Here is a 21407-nt window from a genome sequence, read left to right as displayed (position 1 = left end):
CAAAACTATTTAACTCGTTTTTTGCATCTGTCTTTACACAAAGGGAAAAAACAGTCCAACCTACCCAAACCAGTGCCATAAAAAACAGAATAGAAACGCAAGTTAAGATAGGGAAGAAAATGGTAAGTGAGCACCTGTCCAGCCTAGGCGAGTTCAAATCACCAGGACCATATGGATTACACCCCAAGGTTCTCAAGGAACTGGCAGACGTGATCTCAGAACCACTGAACTATATTTTTCAAAGATCCTGGAACACTGGGGAACTACCAGAGGACTGGAAGAGAGCTGATGTAGTTCCCATCTTCAAAAAAGGGGAAAAAATAGATCCAGGAAACTACAGACCTATCAGCCTGACCTCAATACCTGGGAAGATTCTGGAAAAGATAATCAAACAACAAATCAGCGAACACCTTGATGCAAACAAAGTCATCACTAAAAGTCAACATGGGTTTGTCAAAAACAGATCATGCCAGACAAATCTTATTACATTCTTTGACCAAGTGACAAAACTAGTGGACCAGAGGAATGCTGTAGATATAATTTACTTGGACTTCAGTAAGGCATTTGATAAAGTAGATCACAACCTACTACTTGATAAGATAGAAAAATGTGGGTTAGATAGCATCACCACCAGATGGATTCGTAGCTGGCTGACAGGCCGTACTCAGCGTGTGGTCCTCAATGGAACTGCATCTACATGGAAGGAAGTGTGTAGTGGGGTGCCCCAGGGCTCTGTTCTGGGCCCAGTGCTCTTCAACATCTTCATCAATGATTTGGATGAGGGGATAGATGGGGAACTCATCAAATTTGCAGACGACACCAAGCTGGCAGGAATAGCCAATACTCCAGAAGATAGGCTTAAGATACAGAAGGATCTGGACAGACTCGAACACTGGGCACTATCTAACAAAATGAAATTCAATTGTGAAAAAAGTAAGGTTCTACATTTAGGCAGGAAAAATCAAATGCACAGGTATAGTATAGGTGGTACCTTGCTCGATAGTAGTAACTGTGAGAGAGATCTCGGAGTCCTAGTGGACAATCCCTTAAATATGAGCCAGCAGTGTGCTGCAGCTGCCAAAAAAGCCAACACAGTGCTAGGCTGCATTAACAGAGGGATAAAATCAAGATCACGTGAAGTACTAATAGCACTTTACAATGCCTTGGTAAGGCCACACCTGGAATACTGCATCCAGTTTTGGTCACCACGATGTAAAAAAAGATGTCGAGACTCTAGAAAGAGTACAGAGAAGAGCAACAAAGATGATTGGGGGACTGGAGGCTAAAACATATAGGGAACGGTTGCTGGAATTGGGTATGTGTAGTTTAATTAAGAGAAGGGTGAGGGGTGACATGATGGCAGTGTTCCAATATCTCAGGGGCTGCCACAAAGAAGAGGGAGTCAAGCTATTCTCCAAAGCACCTGAAAGCAGGACAAGAAGCAATGGATGGAAACTAGTCAAGGAGAGAAGCAACCTAGAACTAAGGAGAAACTTCCTGACAGTTAGAACAACTAACCACTTGAACAACCTGCCTGCAGAAGTGGTGAATGCTCCAACACTGGAAGTTTTTAACAAGAGACTGGACAGCCATTTGTCTGAAATGGTATAGGGTTTCCTGACTTAGCAGGGGGCTGGACTAGATGACCTCCAAGGTCCCTTCCAATATTATTATTATTATTATTATTATTATTATTATTATTATTATTATTATTATTATTATTATTATTATTATTATTATTATTATTATTATTATTATTATTATTATTATATACTGCCCCAGGGGGGCTTTTGCCCAGGTTCGCCTGGTGCGCCAGTTGCGACCCTATCTGGACCGAGATGCCCTACGCACAGTCACTCATGCGCTCGTGACCTCCCGTTTAGACTACTGCAATGCCCTCTACATGGGGCTGCCCTTGAGGACCACTCGGAGGCTTCAACTGGTGCAGAATGCGGCCACGCGAGTAGTGATGGGGGCTTCCCGATACTCCCATGTAACACCTCTACTCCGCAAGCTGCATTGGCTTCCGGTTGCCCTCCGGGTGAGATTCAAGGTGCTGGTGATGACCTATAAAGCCCTAAATGGCTTGGGTCCGGGATATTTGAGGGAACACCTGCTGCCAGCATCAAGTTCCCTTCGTCCAGTGCGCTCACACAGGGAGGGTCTCCTCAGGGTCCCGCTGGTAAAAGACTGCCGGCGGATAACACCCAAGGGGAGGGCCTTCTCTGTGGGTGCACCTGCCCTCTGGAACCAGCTGCCCGTGGAGCTGAGGACTGCCCCTGACCTTCGTTCATTCCGCCGGGACCTGAAGACCTGGATCTTTGAGCTCTCCAGCCCAGGCTGAGAATTTTTTAACCGGGGTTTCAACCGGTAATTGTTTTTTAACTTTTGTATTTGTATTGCTGATTTTAAATACCCTGTAAACCGCCCTGAGTCCTTCAGGAAAGGGCGGTATAGAAATCTAATGAAATTAAAATTAAATTAAATTAGTGCTTTACAGCAGTCTCTGGGCAGTTTACAATGTCAACGTATTGCCCCCAACAATCTGGGTCCTCATTTTACCAACCTCGGATGGAAAGCTTTAGCCCTGTCGGGATCGAACTTCAGTCTGTGAGGAATATTGCATTCTAACCACTGCACGAGATAGTTGGTGCTGTAGAGCTCAATGGATTTTCTGGGTTGAAACTTTAGGTAGGATATTAATGGAACTAGTTTTGAATCACAGTTCTCCTTTATCTACTGTTCTTCTCTGTAAGGCTTCTGGCATTCTCTGGATCTTGATTCTTTGTGATTCTATGGCCCACCACCTTTCGGTTCCTCTCCTCTAACTGGGATGCCTTTTCCACTTTCAGAGTTTTTTCTTCCAACATATTCTAACTATAATGTTTGGCTTTGGGTATGATGGGGTGGGTGTTGGATTAGGATTTAATGGGCTGTATTTTCCCTTTTAGTCTTTAGACTATATACAACAGTGGTAACAATACAGTGAAAACTGCATGGAGAAATGTTGTTCTGTAACTGTGCTGCAGGACACAACACCACACGTCTGAGATGAAAACTCTGCCAGAGTATACAGTGAAGATTACTTTTGGGAACTCTTCTGAAAGTGTAATGAAAGTTCTCTGGAGTCACAGACCCACAGTGCCTGCCTCTGTGTGAAACTTTGCTATGACCACTCCCCACTTTTCTCCCTGAAACTTCCAACCACAACCCAAACTTGTCTGTTATCTCCTTCCTTTTGGGGAACAGGTTTGAAAAAGACTGGTAAAGAATCTGGTAGGACACATTTAAGTTGTCATGCTAGGCCCTTTAGCACTGGCTGAGGCATTGCTAGTCTGTAATTGCCCATGAAACTAAAACAGAAGTTGCAGATCAGGAATTAAAAACAGAAGCAGGCTGTGTTACCTAGAAAAATTCTTCCCTATTCGTAGAATTTCACCAAGAAATATGTCCAGTTGAACATATTTTGTAATGGTTTATCTTTGAAAGTTTTCTTTTGCTCACTTTATTGCTTCTGATTGACTGAGGCTGCAGGGTTGGTTTTTAATACCTAAAAAAAAGTATTAAGCACCCATCTCACAGTCCTGGTCAATAGTTTTTAATTTGCCCATGGTCAATTCCAATTTCAAAGAAGCTAAAAGGAAAGAATCTAAATACACATTGTCTTATTTGTACCCTAAGTCCACTCAAATTCCAATATGAAGTATAACTCTCTTATGGTAGCGTGTTCTCCTTGCATTCCATTCTCTGCATTTCAGGTGCCGACTGCTGTTCTTTTAAAATGAAGCTAATCCATCAGCATTATTACATGCTACCTTAAAAGGAATGTGGTACCATAGCCATCTTCCTGTTTTGTAGAACTGGCAATAAATCAAAGCTTCAGTTTCTTCCCACAAATCTCCAGAAGCTTCATGCTACTGCAATTTCACTGAAGGGGACTGAAGACATAGCTAAAAGAAGTTCCTCCAAGACTCTACTGTAGCCATGAGACTTTAGAATAAAGACAGTAGGACACCGTCTCTGCAATCCACATACTGATACTTTTCAAAGGAGAGTTGCTCCGAATGAGAGAGATAGGAACAAGTCAGGGTACCTCTGTGGGAGAGAAAAATAGGAATTCAATAGTAATAAAATATTTATAAATATGATACCTCCTTGTTATCTCTACCAATAAATTATATCCCAGGCTGGTATATTTTGGGAGAGATAAGAGATAGATAGAGAATGTAAAATTAACTACAGAAGCTTATTAGTTATTACTGAGAGAACCAATGTAATATAATTCCTAGGAGCACAATAGAAATTACATTAATTACATTGATTAGTGATAGGATGAAATGATCAAACAAGAGGAGTGAAACAGCTATCTAAATTAGAGAAGATTCTCTTGATTAAAGGCATGGTCTCCATTTGAGCAGGATGACATATTTGGCCCTACTCCAATCATCCAACCATCAGCATTTTAGGTTAGAAGATGCAAATACTGGACCAGGAGTTAGCTATCATAAAGGGAAAACAAAACAAACCAAACAGTTCTAGAAAAGAGAATCAGACTTACTGTATATGCAGAAGAACATTGTGAACTTTTATTTTGATCCATGTGCAAATTTTGCTGAAATAATGAAGGGGAATTTTACTTTTTATATATGGCACATGCATAATCACATCTTAAGTATAATTCATTTTTTATTTTAGTATTCCTTTCTGGTGTGTATTAAATTAGACTAGTTTCTCCAGATTTTACAGATGAAATGGGTATATTCCATATTAATGGAAAGTTTTGATCCATGGCACAGAGATATTTTGCACCCAGAAATTTGTATGTTCAAGTCCTTGAAATCCATAAATCAAAGTATCTTGGGAAAATAACCAGAAAAATCCTTAAGGGTTGATCTGCTCAATCAGGTTGCCTTATGGCAAGGATAGGCCATTAATATCTCTTGAGGGCAGGAATGCTTATCATTCTCAACAAAGCCTCAGCTACTATTTCATCCTGGGTTGCTGGACTATGGAATGGTGAAAGGCTGAACTTTTTAGTCTGTGTAAGTTCACCAGTGGAAATGTGAAAGGCTAGGCACTTTTAAACAATTCAAATGCATTGGTTAAAGGTGGACCTTTTTTTTTTTACCAAGTGAACTTGTTTAGAGTTTTCTAGTTTCCCCTTATATCCAAGGGGCAGAAATAAGGATGAATTGGTGAAACTTGCTTGAGTTTTTACAAGCTTTTTGATGGCACACTGAAATGGTGGAGTTCTTTTACCGCTTATCCTTTAATCAGGTGAAATGACAAGTTTTTCCTTATCCTTTTAGTTCAAGTATTAAGAATAATGATAAAACCATGTTTGCTTTTTTACTTGACCCATGAAGACATCAGACGGGAAACTATCAAGTACTGTACAAGAGTTGAAATCAAATATATCAGTGTATCAATGGAATCAATATATCCTTAAAGACACACCAAGGGGAAGATGTGCTTGCTTTTCTAGCAATAGGGACAAGAAACAAAGAGAGGTAATCCCCCAATAGGGACCAATGCTTCAGTAAGAAAATATAAATCCATCAAAGAGGAACAAAGAGGAGGAAGGGATTCAAATGTGAAAAAGGTTTTTTATAATTTCCAGCCAACTTATACATAGGTGTCAAGTATTTTAATGCTGCCATGGTGCGAGTGAGGAGGAAAAGAACTCTAGATTCTGGAGAACTGCATATCCTTCCTTCAAATATTTTTAAAAGCTTCTCCATTAGTTCTGCAACATACAAATCTATCAACTAGTTGATTAAAAGACAGATAAATAATTGTCAAAACAAGTAAAATTTCAGTTTTGACACCATTATTTTAAAATGAATCAGCAGAATGCAGAATCATTTCTTAGAGATATACTTACTAAGTGTTGGTATCCATGATTGTACTAGAGACGCTATAAAGGATCTAAAAATATATCAAAAAGAAAATTACTGCAAAGTGTATTCATAGAGAGGACACTATAGAGAGTGTCCTCTCGTATGGTATTGTGGTTTGGTATGCTGGTCTGACAGCTGCGGACAAGAAAGTATTACAGAGGGTAGTGAGCACAGCACAAGACATTGTGGGCTGTCCCCTGACACCACTGGATGACATCGCCAGGGCTCGTTGCCTTGGAAGAGTGAGGAAAATTCTCAGGGATGACTCACACCCTGGATGGTATCTCTTTACTCTCCTACCATCGGGTAGGAGATATAGGAGTATAGCCAGCTGTACCAACAGGCTGAAAAATAGCTTTTATCCGTGGGCTGTTGGGCTTTTGAATGGGATATAATCTCTGTGAACTTATGCAGAATTGACTTGGGAAGCCGGTGTGTGGTGTAGTTGGTTCACATGGTGTGGTAGGATGGTGGGTTTGTTGTCACTGAGTATTGGGGGAAGAGAGTACGGGGGGAGGCTCAGCTAATCTCAATGTACACATGTTGTACTTTGACAATAAAGGTTTATTATTATGTTTGTGTTCTGCAGAGAAATTAGTAAATTCCTTCAAGTCTCACCTGGGCACTCTGCAAAGGCTTGATATCCAACCGAGTCATCACTGTTTTTCCCCAATCACCACTGTTTTATGCAAGACTTCAATATCAAGCTGAGCCACATACACAGGATAAAAATCGTTGTTTGTCACATTTAATATATTCTAAAGAGAAGGAGGATAGGTGATGAGAAAAAAGTTGTAAATTGGTACACATTGTTCTCCTTCATAAAAGAATCCTCCTGAACTTTTCCCCTTAAGAGGGCCCTATTCTGCCTCTGCTGCTACTACTTTTTAAGATATAATAGAAAACATGAAACGTATGGTTTCCAGGTTTGTGCAAAGTTTCAGATTTAATTCAAAAGTGCACAGGTGCTTAAATGCAGTCCATATCTGCAACTCTCTTCCCCAGATCATGCAAGCATCTTTTTGAAATCAAATCCGAAGTGCTGTGCAGCCCATGGTTCATGTCTTAAAACAGTAAAGCATATCTATGATAAATAGTCATTTACTTTTATGGGGATAAATGGCTGAATGCAAAAGGAAAGAAGACAATGATTGTGTGACAGTGATCTGGACAAGTAGCAAGTTGGCCCAGGATGAAGGTTTTTCTATGACTCACTGTATATATTACTCTTTAATTTGGCTCAATCTATCTTTTTAAGAGTCACAGGAGCCAGTTCTATTAACATACAAGAATCTATTCAGAACATGGAATTGACATGTTTTTGTATTTGGTGCATGCAGGACAACTGCTAAGAATTATTGTGCTGCTATTCCAAGCTGTGGATCATGGCAGATGCTTTTGCATTCCCTGCTTCTCTTAGATACAGATCAACACTAACCAAACTAAATCAAGAACAGCTTCCTTTTGATCAATTTCATTTTATCCATGAGATGAAGGCTGCTATCCTTCCATGTTCTTCAGAACATTCATTTGCAATCAGCATTTCTACACATGAAATAATATAGTGCTTATTTATGGTAGCATAATGCTGCTTTGAATGTTTATCTGCAAAATACATTTTTATGTTTGGGTGTGGTATACTGTTGAGCTTCTGTACAAGTTGTGCTGATGATATGACTGCAGAGGTTACAACAGTGAGAGATAGAGGGAGAAAAGAAAGCTTTATAGGAACTGCAATTTCATCTTTGCACACTTGGTCTGGTATTATTTTAGATAACTAAACAATATACTTCATTATGAAGTTATTAGAAGCCAGTGATTCAACTTTAGTATACATGCACCATGGAATAATGGAAAAGAGGGTTCGCATCCCACCAGGCTCAAGGTTGACTCAGCCTTCCATCCTTCCGAGGTAGGTAAAATGAGGACCCAGATTGTTGGGGGCAATTAAGCTGACTTTGTAATAATGCCGCTTGGGGGTGTGTGTGAAAGCCCTCATAAGCAGGCATATACATAGAATGAAGGCTACTGCTAAGCTTGTAAGCCGCCCTGAGTCTTCGGAGAAGGGCGGGATATAAATGGAATAAAAATAAAAATAAAATAAAATAGCACACGTTTTAGCGAATGCCTCATTTAGTAACTGTTTGCAAACATGACAGGTATAACAATTTTTCCAACCAATGTGTGCATTATGACCAAATTTCTGTGCCAGAGTAATATTGGGTTTGCTGCATGAAAGAACAACAACCATTGATCTTCAAAGCAGCTCTCTCTCCCCCCACTTTGTCCCTCTCCCTCCCTTTCTCTGTCATATATTCAGTGCTCTGTTTCCTTCTGAATTAAGGAATGTATTGTGGTTGCTAAACAAGGAGAGTATATATTGTATGCTTACTGCACAAATTAACCTATTGATAAAAATAGGTTGATAATTGAAAACACTCAATAAGATTGGTCTGCCAATGTAATAGATGATATGTACTATATTTTAAAAAGGGACGTAGTGGCTCAGTGGGTTAGGATGCTGAGTTTGTCGATCAGAAGGTCGGCAGTTTGGCAGGTCAAATCCCAAGTGCCGCGTAACAGAGTGAGCGCCTGTTACTTGTCCCAGCTTCTGCCAACCTAGCAGTTCGAAAGCACGTAAAAATGCAAGTAGAAAAATAGGGACCACTACGGTGGGAAGGTAACAGCGTTCCGTGCATCTTTGGCGTCTAGTCATGCCGACCACGGAGACGTCCTCAGACAACAATTGGCTCTTCGGCTTTGAAACGGAGATGAGCACCGGCCCCTAGAGTTGGAAACGAATAGCACGCATGTGCGGGGGAACCTTTACCTTTACTATATTTTATTCCATATATAAAAATAATTAAGTTCAATTTCTTTTTCCCCAAAAGAAAAATATGAATTTAATGAACGGATTTTTTCTTTCCTAAAATATATATTCAGATTCTGGTATTTTCATCAGGTACAGGCCATTTAAAGCTCTTCAGATGTTTTAGGCTACAGTTTTCTATTCCTAATCAACAGGTTGTGCTAATTTGGGATGATGGGAGAAGGGCGGTTTATAAAAACAAACAAATAAATAAATAAATAAATAATCTGTAGTATCTGAAGAGCATCATCTTGGCTGCAAGAATTAAATTGGCATTTTCTATGGATGAATACATTTCTTTGCATTCTGGCATATTATTTTAGACTCCATTATATGGAGTACTCAAAGTATTTACTTTTTAGAAAAATACTGCTGTTCAAGGCTGCAAAAAATAAATTGCATTACTGCTTGCTAACACTGAAGGTTTTTTTTCTTTCCTATGTTTTGATTGCAAGAAAAATTCTGAGCAAATGTTTAGATTTTCCTTTTCAGAAGGTTTGTTAGCCATGATCTAAGAATTCAACAAATTCTTGATGTTTATTAACCATGTATTTGTTTTATTGTGCCTTGAAAAATATCTTCTGGAATGTACTATCAAGAGCTACACAAATCCTTTTTTCCCCCTTATGTATAATCTATTTCTCGGATCATATATGCTGAATTCAGACATTGCACTAGGTCATTTATTTCATTTTAGTTTAAAAGTCTTCTCCTTAAAAACAAGCTATATTAAGCCATAATATATTGAAGATAAAACATTATGAAATGCCTTTAAAAAGAAGAGACCATGTGGCCAGACACAAGATTTTTGGAACTTGTACTATGATACATAATGTTTCTTCTCTTTGGACACTATCTATTCACAGGTTTCAAGTTTTGATTAAAAAGAAATTGAACCATGCTCACACAGAAAACCCAGTGAAGTACTTCCTCTGGGTTAATAGAAATTGGGACTGACTAAAGTTTATTCCTTTTAATCTCATTTAGTCATCTATTTTTTGTTTTAAAGAATTAAGATTTAATTTGGGGACAAAGTTTATCCCAACAACTATTCTACCCACCAGTGTTCATTCTTAATATAATCTTCTGACAAAAATTACCTCTAAGCTTTCCCTGAAAAATGAGCAACTGCATGTTATAGAACTGGACAAAAGAGAGGCTTCCAGATAAAAATTGACACGTTTTTCAGTTAGCGGCCCTGCAATATTCTCTCCCTGCTTCTTAAAGCTACCACACAAATTATATTCAATCTCAGATGAATTTTTTTTAAAAAATCCATATAATGAATCTGGTCCATGTCTCTCCCCAACTCACTCTTCTGTCACTCTGTTCCTTGAACTTACAGTCATATTCAGGATGATGCTGGAAGTAGAATTGTCAAAAGAGATGGTGGAGGCATTGAGACCTGAGGGGAGCACAGCAACTGAACGTGGGAACAGGAAGTACATCATGACACAAGTTGTCAGCAGGCAAATGGCTACTGTGAGAAATACATACAGCTTCCTGCCAAAACAGATCACAGGCAGTTAGTGATAGCAGAATTAAATCCCACCTCATCATACACAGCAATCACAGATAGCAGTGTCTAACAAATGGGGATAACTCCACTATGAAGAGGCTGAAGAAAAAATGAGGAAAAACTTGTTTAGCAGAAAAAGATGTACTTACGTCCGTCTAGGCTTCAGCCACTGGTCTCCATATGGAATGAGAGCCACTAGCTGTTGCTCCTGCTCTAGAAGGAAGACAGCAGAAGAGAGAGAAAATTAGTGAATAGTCTGGAAAAGCAAATCTTTAGGAAAATTCAAAACTGCCAGAATCTGTCAATTTAATAAAAGCCTCCCCATGTGCAAAACGTGATATACGGGTTTGGCTACTTTCACTGCAAAGAAACTACATGAGAACCGCCTGTCTGCAGCAATCTTAATCAGGCCAAAGCAGCTTTATAGACCAGTACTATTAAGCCCAGTTAATGCATCCCTTGGTTAAACAATATAGAAAACAGAAGGGGGTCTGGTTTAACTCTAGATGTCAATCAACAAAGTCTTGAAAATATACCTACCTCGGGGGATTCTTCCAGTGCCTTGGCAAGTAGGACAAGTGACAAAACCTCGACTGGTGTGGTTACCGCAAGGAACACAAGACACCTCAGAAGCATCTGCTCCATTAATGCTGCCATAACAGGATGCTTTATTCTCAGCATATGAATTTTTCTGCTCAATCGATTTGCTTTCTTCTGCCTCCTTTCTAGTAAACAGGTTCTTCAACACTTCGTTCCTGAGTTTAGGACAGACAATCTTGAAAAGCATATTTAAAATCAGTGATTTCTCCAGTAATATCTTTCCCTTCTAAAGCTTCTCCCACATCCCAGGAATTTATTGCATCCAACTATGTGATGCTGAATTGTGAAAATGCTACTGCTTTCTGGTCTTAAGCTCAGTTAACTGTGGAATTTTGTTAATATATAAACTACATCCAGCCTGAGTTTATCAATCAGTGGAATAGTAAAATTGATGTAATTAGGTAATCTACCGTAATTCAGTCCTGTCAGTGGCACGCAGGTGTTTTAAGTTCAAATAATTGTTTCAAGAGCAGAAACACTTTGAAAAATGAGGAACTGTTTATTTAAATACATCATAGTTTTTCATGTAATTTATTAAATAGATTTATATCTTGTCTTTTTATACAGGGGCTCAAGATGGTAATAATAATAATAATAATAATAATAATAATAATAATAATAATAATAATAATAATAATAATAATAATTAGGGCAGCCCCATGTAGAGAGCATTGTAGTAGTCTATACGGGATTTAACGAGTGCGTGGGTGACTCTACATAGGGCATCTCGGTCCAGAAAGGGGCGCAACTGGTGTACCAGGCGAATCTGGGCAAATGCCCCCCTAGCCACGACTCCAATATGATCTTCAAAACTGAGTTGTGAATCTAGGAGGACGCCTAGATTGTGTGCTCTATCAACGGGAGGTAACATCTCTCCTCCTATAATCAAAGATGGAACCTCTTGGACTAAACGAGATCTCGGTACGTAAAGCCACTCAGTCTTGGCCGGGTTGAGCCGGAGCCTGTTCTTTCCCATCCAAATCTGTACCGCTTCCAGGCAACAGGACATCACATCGAGGGCATCACTGGGTTGGTTCGGGGTGGAGATGAAAAGCTGGGTATCATCAGCATATTGATGATATTTCACCCCGAAGCCACGGATGATCTCTCCCAGTGGCTTCATATAGATGTTGAACAGGAGAGGCGAGAGCACCGACCCCTGAGGCACCCCACAACTAAGGGGCCTAGGGGTTGACCTCTGCCCCCTGCCAACACCATCTGCGAACGGCCTGAGAGGTAGGAGGAGAATCACCGCAGAACGGTGCCTCCCACTCCCAACTCCTCAAGACGACGCAGCAAGATACCGTGGTCGATGGTATCAAAAGCCGCTGAGAGATCTAATAGGACCAGGACAGAGGAATAACCCCTATCTCGGGCCCGCCAGAGATCATTCACCAGCGCGACCAATGCCGTCTCCGTGCTATACCCGGGCCTGAAACCCGATTGGTACGGATCCAGATACTCAGTTTCCTCCAGGACCAAAGGGAGCTGCCATGCCACCACGCTCTCAACGACCTTCGCAGGAAAGCGAAGGTTGGAGACAGGACGAAAGTTATTTAAAATAGCTGGATCCAATGCAGGTTTCTTAAGGAGGGGCCTTACCACCGCCTCTTTCAAGGCGGCAGGGAAGTACCCTTCACTCAGTGAGGCATTGATAACTGCTAGGAGCCAGCCTCGTGTAACCTCCCGAGACGCATAGACCAGCCAGGAGGGACACGGGTCCAACAAGCACGTGGCGACACTTAATTTCCCCATGATCCTGTCCACATCATCCGGAGTCACAGGATCAAACTCTTCCCAAATGTTCTCGGCCAAACTCATCGTTTTCCTCTCATAAGATACTGCCCAGTCAGAGTCCAGACCAGCCCGAATCTGAGCAATTTTGTCCACCAGATATTTACTAAATTCCTCGGCCCGTCTTCATAAGGGGTCCTCTCCCGTCCCTTGATTTAAAAGGGAGCGGACCACTCTAAACAGGGCGGCCGGGCAGTTATCTGCGGACGCAATGAGGGTGGTGAAGTAAGCGCGCTTTGCCACCTCCATTGCCACAAGATAAGATCTAGAAAAGGATCTTAACTGTGTTCGGTCAGATAATAATAATAATAATAATAATAATAATAATAATAATAATAATAATAATAATAATAATAATAATAATAATAATAATAATAATAATAATAATAATAATAATAAGAAGAAGAAGAAGAAGAAGAAGAAGAAGAAGAAGAAGAAGAAGAAGAAGAAGAAGAAGAAGAAGAAGAAGAAGAAGAAGAAGAAGAAGAAGAAGAAGTTGGAAGGGACCTTGGAGATCATCTAGTCCAACCCCCTGCTCAGGCAGGAAACCTTATACTATTTCAGGCAAATGGCTGGTTGTTCCACTGGTTAATTGTTCTAACTGTATAGTATTCCATCCTATTTTTCCCCCACAACATCAACCCTGTGAGGTAGGTTATATGAAGGAAAGTGACTAACCCAAAATTATCCAGTGGTTTTCTGGATTGAGGGTTGGTTGTATCAATGAGAAATAGCAATAACTTAAAAAGAAATGAAGGAATACTTGAATCATCTTCACCTTTTTAAAAGTGAGTATTCATCTCCAATCTTAAGACTGGTCTCAGATTTGCTATACATTAATGAGAAAAAAGAAATCCAATTTGGCATAGTGGTTAAGGCATTGGCTTAAAAATCAGGAGACATGAATTCTAGTCCTGCATTGGGCATAAAACCAGCTAGGTGACCTTGGGCAAGTTACACACACTCAGCCCTAGGAAAAAGGGAATCACAAATCACTTCCCAAGTCTTGTTAAGAAAGCTGCAGTTATCAGAAGTCAACATGGACTTGAAGATGTCCACACACAGAAATACAAAGTTGAGGAGGAGGGAGAAAACACCTGCGTTTTCCAGAAAAGGTTCTTTTATTATTATGCTTTAAAAAAAATACTGCTAGACCACATAGATCGTGATCTAAGTATTATTATTTTATAGGCACCACTTCTTTCAACAGTTAGAAGGCAGGGGATCCAGCTTTTTGGGGAAAAATTTCTTGGGTGGAACTTTAAGTGGGTATGGCATTTACAGAAGAGAAAGACAGATTTCAGAATCACTCCAAAAGATTCCAGCTGGGCTATCCATCAGGAGTGCTAGGACAGTTTGTAGCATTTGCTAAGGATAAAAATCCCAGCCGTTGTCAGATACTCAAATTTGCTCTATGAAGATTGGTTCCTTATTTACACCACACTTTGCAGAAGCAAAGTTGATAAGAGAGTGGAAAAATCAAGAAAAGGTGTTGTAATGCAGGGCTTTTCAACCTTTTCACCCACTGTACCACTTTTAGGATATGGCAACATCCGAATACCATCAGTTGCCTAGCAAGGTGTCAAAAACTTTATAACCAAAAAAAGGGGGGAAATGATGAAGTACAGGTAGTCCACAGTTCGCTTAGTGACTGTTCAGTTACAATGGCACTGAAAAAAGTGCCCCCCAAGCCACCTGCCTGCCCGCCCGGTGGCACTCTTCCTCCTGTCTGAGGTTTTCATTGTTGTGAGCATTTCGGTTGAGGATTGGCAGCGGGGGTGGGGTGGGGTGGGGTGGGAGGTATTTGGTTTTTATTCTTCCCCCCATCTACTGGGTGGTTGCAGCAGGTTTTGGTCACTTTACATGACCCTGGGACACTGTGACCATCATAAATACGAATCAGTTGCCAAGCATGTGAACATAAATCACAAGACCCTGGAGATGTTGCAACATTCCAGCTGATCGGCACTTCTTCTGGGCTCAGAAGCGCCAGGATCAGTGCCGAGCTCCAGCTGGAGCCTGGCGCTGATCCTGGCGCTTCCACTGAGCCCTGATAACCCCAAAGAAGCGCTGATCCTGGCGCTTCCACTGAGACCTCACAGCCCTGCAGCTCCAGGCATCTCTTGCTCAGGCTTGTGTGATGCTGCCACCGATTCAGCTCATTTCCCTCGCCCGCTACCATTTTTCTAGGATGGTCGCGTACCACCTGCCAGGTGCCAATGTACCACAGGTGGTACTCGTACCACTGGTTGAAAAGCCCTGTTGTAATGCACATAATAGTGTAAAAATTTCCCCAAATTTCTAGAAAAAATTCTTTTGAATGGGATAAAAATTTAGCTCTACTGCCTGCATTCAAAAAAATAGGAAACTGGTTTTATACCAGAAGGAAACTTGGTAAGCATGGCTCCAACAAATTCTTCTAACTCAAACATATTGGCAAAAACTGAATAACACAAATAAATACAAATTATTTCAAGAGGATTCTTTTCTGAATCTATCCCACTTTGCAAAAACAATCCCTTTCAATTATTTTTCCCCAGAATTCATTTATATAGAGAATTATATATTAACTATTTAATTATGTTGTAATGAATTGCATTGTACTGTGCCTGGCAACCTTTCTGGAAAATTGATTGATTCCTAGGATAAAGTTAACATTCAAAGGAAATGAATTTTCTTCTATTTAAGAGGGCTCTTTTTCTGAAGTGTGGTTTCTTTGCAACTCTAGATAGATAGAATTTAGTTTGACTGTTTGTAACCTAATGAACCTAATGAATAAAATTCTTCTTCTTCTTCTTCTTATTATTATTATTATTATTATTATTATTATTATTATTATTATTATTATTATTATTATTATTATTATTATTATATTATGTTCCATTTCTGCTGATACAAAAACTGTAATTTTTCTAAATTGTACTTTCTGCCAGGTCAGAAGCTTGTGGACTTCACTCATGTCACAAAACAGTCTTAAAACTAAATGGCTTTGAATTATTTCAGAGGAAACATTTATTTTGTTCCTGAATGCTAGCTGTAACCTTACACTAATATTGCCATCATCTACTGAATTCAGCCCCACCATTTCTTTTGTGAAATTAATTTTTAATTACTTCATGACAAGCATATGACTTAATTTCTGGACTTTTCATTTTCCTATTATCCCATTGACAAAGGATTGATGAATTTGAAACATGTACTCTATTTTATGCTTTTTAGTTGATCCCAAATTTAGGTTTGTTTGTTTATAAAATTTATAAGCTGCCCCATCTTCAAGGTTTTGTTTGTTTATTTAAGTTTTTCATGGGCAGCCACCTGAGCTCAGGCTTGTGTATTTTAATGCCAGGTCCATAGTCAATAAGGCTCCTCTCATACGTGATCTAGTTGAGGAGGAGCATGCGGACCTGGCTTGCATTACGGAGACCTGGTTGGGCCCAGAGGGTGGTGTCCCTCTGGTTGATCTTTGCCCATTGGGTTTGCAGGTGCTGCACCGGCCTCGGGCTCACGGTAGGGGCGGAGGAGTGGTGGTAGTCGTGAGGGAGACTTTATGTCCGCGGGAGGCCACCATTGTCCAAATAGCCGGGTGTGAGTCTCTCCTCCTGAGATGTGGCCCTAGGGCTCAGTTGGGCTTGCTGCTGGTGTACTTTTCGCCTAGTCGCATAGCAGCAGCCCTGCCTGAGCTTCTCGACATCCTCTCAGGGTTGGTGATTGAATTCCCCAAATTTATGATTCTGGGTGACTTCAATCTACCATCCCTGGGGGATCATCTGAGTTAGCTCGGGAGTTCATGGCTTCCATGACGGCCATGGACCTGATGCAAGTTATTCAGGGTCCAACTCATGGGGGGGTCACACTCTCGATTTGGTTTTTCTATCTGGACGGTGGTTAGATGATCTGGGTGGGGGTTCCCCAATTGTTATGCCCCTGTCATGGACCGATCATCATCTCCTGCGGTTGGTCTTCCGTTCTGCCACTCCCCGTCGTGGGGTTGTTGAACCAACGAGATGGTTCCACCCTAGGCACTTAATGGACCCTGAGCAGTTCCAGGCGGTGCTTGGGTCCCCACCTGCTTCTTTTGCTCACAGCTCGGCCGATGCCCTAGTGGAAGCCTGGGAAAAGGCAGCCACGGAGGCACTCGACCGAGTTGTACCCATGCGGCCCTTGACCCAGTGCAGATCCCAGTGGGCTCCATGGTTTTCTATGGAGCTCTGGGAGATGAAGCGTCGGAGACGGGGCCTAGAGAGCTGTTGGAGATCCAGCCGATCCGAATCCGACCGATTGCGACTAAGGTCTTTCACGAGATCTTATCTCACGGCGATGAGGATGGCAAGGTCTAACCACTTTGCTACCCTCATCACGTCCGCAGATAATCGCCCGGCCGCCCTGTTTAGGGTGACCCGCTCCCTCCTTAATCAGGAGGTGAGGGAGGAGCCCTTGCAGGGTCGTGCCGAGGAGTTTAGTCAACATTTGTTGGACAAAATTGCTCGGATCCGGACCAGTTTCGACTCCGACTGGGCAGAATCTGACGATGAGGACATGGGCAGAGTTGTTGATGTTATCTGGGAGGAGTTAGATCCTGTGACTCCTGAAGACGTGGACAGGATCATGGGGAAGCTGAGCTCCACCACATGTTTGTTGGACCCGTGCCCCTCCTGGCTGGTTTATGCGGCTCGGGATGGGACACGAGGCTGGCTCCAGGCAGTGATAACTGCTTCTTTGAGTGAGGGCAGTTTTCCTGCCACCTTGAAGGAGGCGGTGGTGAGACCCCTCCTCAAGAAGCCTGCCCTGGACCCAGCTGTATTAAACAACTTTCGTCCGGTCTCCAACCTTCGCTTTCTCACGAAGGTTGTTGAGAGCGTGGTGGCGCATCAGCTCCCTTTGTTCCTGGAGGAAGCTGATTTTCTGGACCCGTACCAATCGGGTTTCAGGCCCGGGTACAGCATGGAGACGGCATTGGTCGCACTAGTGAATGATCTCTGGCGGGCTCGGGACAGGGGTTGTTCCTCTGTCCTAGTTCTATTAGACCTCTCAGCGGCTTTTGATACCATCGACCATGGTATCTTGCTGCGGCGTCTCAGGGGGTTGGGAGTGGGAGGCACTGTTTTTCAGTGGTTCTCCTCCTACCTTCTGGGACGTTCGCAGTCGGTGTTGGCAGGGGGGCAGAGGTCGACCTTGAGGCCTCTCGTTTGTGGAGTTCCTCAGGGGTCGGTCCTCTCGCCTCTCCTGTTCAACATCTATATGAAGCCTCTGGGTGAGATCATTCGTGGTTTTGGAGTCGGGTATCATCAGTATGCTGATACCCAGCTTTTCATTTCAACTCCAAACCACCCCAGTGATGCCCTTGACGTGATGTCCCGGTGCCTGGAGGCGGTCCAGGTCTGGATGGGGAGGAACAGGCTTCGGCTCAACCCTGACAAGACTGAGTGGCTGTGCGTGCCGGCTTCTCGGGAAATTCAGACTATTCCACCTCTTACTATGGGGGGTGAGTTATTACCCCCCGTAGATAGGGCTCACAACCTGGGGGTCCTCCTAGATTCACAGCTCTCCTTAGAAGATCATATATGAGCTGTGACTAGGGGGGCCTTCGCCCAGGTTCCCCTGGTGCACCAGTTGCGGCCCTATCTGGACCGGGATGTCTTGCGTACAGTCACTCATGCGTTCGTGACCTCTTGTTTAGACTACTGCAATGGTCTCTACATGGGGCTGCCCTTGAAGACCATTTGGAGGCTTCAACTGGTGCAGAATGCAGCCGCGCGAGTTGTGTTGGGGGGTCTCCTGATACTCCCATGTTACACCTCTGCTCCGTGAGCTGCATTGGCTTCCAGTTGCCCTCCGGGTGAAATTCAAGGTTCTGGTGATGACCGATAAAGCCCTACATGGCATGGGTCCAGATTACCTACGGCAACACCTGCTGCCAGCGTCAACTTCTCTCTGTCCAGTGCACTCCCACAGAGAGGGCCTCCTCAGGGTGCCACTGGTCAGGGAATGTCGACTGGTGGCCCCCAGGGGGAGGGCGTTCTCTGTGGGCACGCCAGACCTGTGGAACCGTTTACCAGTTGAGCTCTGGATGACCCCCGACCTTCGCTCCTTCCGACGTGATCTAAAAACTTATTTATTTGAACAAGCCGGCCTGGTCTGATGGGTATGGGGTTTGGGGTTTTAACATGGATTTTTTACTAATGTATTATAGCAGGCATAATTATTTAATGTTTTTTAACTTTTGTATTTCGTACTTTGATATTTATTGCCCTGTACACCGCCCTGAGTCCTTCGGGAGAAGGGCGGTATAAATATTTAATAAATATAAATAATATAAATATGGCCTTCCACCTTAAACACAACTGTGAGCAGCTCACAACAATAAAACATTAGCTAAGTAGATAATTTGTGTTTGAATTTCTCCTCCATATTTTATGAAACACAGTAAATAATTGATTCTGTTTATCATTTCTGTCTACACTTGAAACAACTCAGTTTATATTCAAAATAAAACAGCTATTACAGGTATATATACTGCAAACACAGTTAGCTCACATTTTTTTCAAGATTGTTTAAAAATTCAGACTGCATATCTAATTAAGTGCTCTACTACACAATACTGTTTTGTAGCAGCTTCACTATCTTTAACATATATGGTAACTTAAAATATATATGGTAATGTATATGGTAACTTCAAAATATTAACAGACAATAATACTGTGAAAAGATTCCATCAAATTGCTGAAGAAAGGCCAGAAGGGAGCCAACTGACAAATGTGCCTACCAACTGACAAATGAGATAGGAAAAAAAACAAGGAACCAAGCTGGGTTTACACAACTTACCTACTGCATTAAGCCAGTGTTTAGGTTTTGCATAACAGACCTAATTATAAATTAATTGTGAGAATTACGTATGCACATTATCCTAGGCTTCATTAGCTGCATAGTGTATGCTTTAATATGAGTTCTTGTTCATATCTGAGAAATGTAACTACAAACAGTAGCTAACAGATTGCCTTCTTGGAGCTAACTTTTCATTCCACTATTCAATCTGAATAGTACAAATTGATGAATTCGCTTCACAAGGAATATCAGGGTTAATGGAAGATAAATCGGTGAGGGGGGAGGAGAAAACAGGGCAGTATGGTTTGAAGGGGCAGGAGAGTATTGAGGGTCGTATGTGGATCGTTAGAAAGGTTTCTGAAGAACTTAAGGAGGGCATCTGCTCACCTTATCCCACCAAGACCAGAGACAGACGCTAAATCGTTCGGACTCCTCAGCCAATCATTGATGTGAAACAGAAAATAAACTGCTATAATGGTGCCAGCCTCGTCCGTTCACACGACTCCCACCCTCTTGCAAGAGGTGGGAAATAAGCAGTTCCACCCTCAGCCGCCACTTCCCTTCTTTTTCAGCAGTTCTATTAAGGTGCATTCTTCACCATGAGACGCAGCAAAAAATCAGCACTTTTTTTCCCTGGGAATGGGAGGTGCCAAAGTTAAACACTGACAGAAAAAACGAACCTTGTGACTTACAGTGTGATCCTTTGCGCTCGTTTATTCAACATTGAAAGTGCTCGTGGAAATATTTCAAAGTAAGTAGCGTTGAGAATTGGAGCCTTGCAATAGATCAATTCGTTTCAAAACTGCAGAGGTGAAGTTCGCTAAAACAGCAGCACTTCCTCCCAAAGAAGAGCTCCCAAACTCGTAGCTTTACCAACCTTACCCTTCCCACACACTGCAAGCCTATGCCACTCTACGGTGCAGGCGCGACATAAGCGAGTCGCGTTAAATAAAAGGAGTGGCTTGAATACAACTAGCCACCCTCACGCGCTTGAGCGTCTACCTTCCGCTTTTCACATTAATTTGGACCTTGGAAGGGTGTGAAAGGAAGTGCTTGTGTAATATTGACACTCCACTGAATAGTGGTTGTGGTTCCTATTTCTTAGCATTTCGCTCCATATTTTAAGAGGCGCTTATGAAGTGTGCCTGAGCTCGCTCTGCTGTTCGGAGACTCTGGTTCACTTTCACTTTAAATTCAGAATATAAATCCGCTCTCAATTTTATGTGGTTTTTCAATAATTTGGTAAACTTCCTCGTTTCAGTATCTATTACAATTGTTCTAATCGCTGCGCGATTGAAGGTTTTTTAAAGCGAAGTTGGAAGTTAGATGTAGCTGGAATTTCTCTTTTAATCTACTTTGTATTCAGCTGTCGGTCTCAGGCAGGGTAAAACGGCAGTAAAGGTAAAGGTTCCCCCGCACACGCGTGCTAGTCGTTTCCAACGCTAGGGGCCGGTGCTCATCTCTGTTTCAAAGCCGAAGAGCCAGCGCTTGTCCTAGGATGCCTCCGTGGTCATGTGGCCGGCATGACTAGACGCCGAAGGTGCACCGAAGGCGCACCGAAGGCTGTTACCTTCCCACCACCATAGTGGTCCCTATTTTTCTACTTGCATTTTTTACGTGCTTTCGAACTGCTAGGTTGGCAGAAGTTGGGATGAGTAACAGGTGCTCACCCACCTTGGGCACACCACGTTATAAACATAAACCCACATGTTAAGGTCTCAAAATAATCCTCTGGATGTTTCCAGCAACATTAGTTTAAAATGGTGATCACATTAGAATGTCACCATTTGGTTCCACAAGATTTGCACTCTCAGGCCTGACTAAATGGAATTGAGCTCCCCCCTCCCTCCAAGAGACCCTCTTCCTTGGAAATCCATTTGTTGCAGAAGTGCAAATGGGAATT

At 42.1% G+C, this 21407-nt stretch overlaps 1 protein-coding gene across 1 annotated transcript in view; it reads right to left on the bottom strand.

Moving 5' to 3' along the window:
* LOC308678980 (transmembrane protein 106A-like) overlaps positions 1-11075 on the bottom strand; it is a gene marked incomplete at its 5' end in the record, with an annotated part of 30148 nt that extends 19073 nt beyond the window's left edge. The window contains 8 exon segments of the mRNA XM_081346210.1: positions 3816-4095; positions 4559-4612; positions 5885-5928; positions 6519-6565; positions 6568-6658; positions 10113-10272; positions 10438-10501; positions 10829-11075. Of these exon segments, the coding sequence (XP_081202336.1) occupies positions 3993-4095; positions 4559-4612; positions 5885-5928; positions 6519-6565; positions 6568-6658; positions 10113-10272; positions 10438-10501; positions 10829-11075 (810 nt within the window). The 3' untranslated portion in view covers positions 3816-3992.
* Positions 11076-21407: the final 10332 nt, after the last annotated feature.

Source organism: Vipera berus (assembly GCF_964194415.1).
Source record: "Vipera berus genome assembly, chromosome: Z".
NCBI lineage: Eukaryota > Metazoa > Chordata > Lepidosauria > Squamata > Viperidae > Vipera > Vipera berus.
Note: the sequence above shows the minus strand (reverse complement) of the source record. Positions and strands in the feature narration are given on the sequence as shown.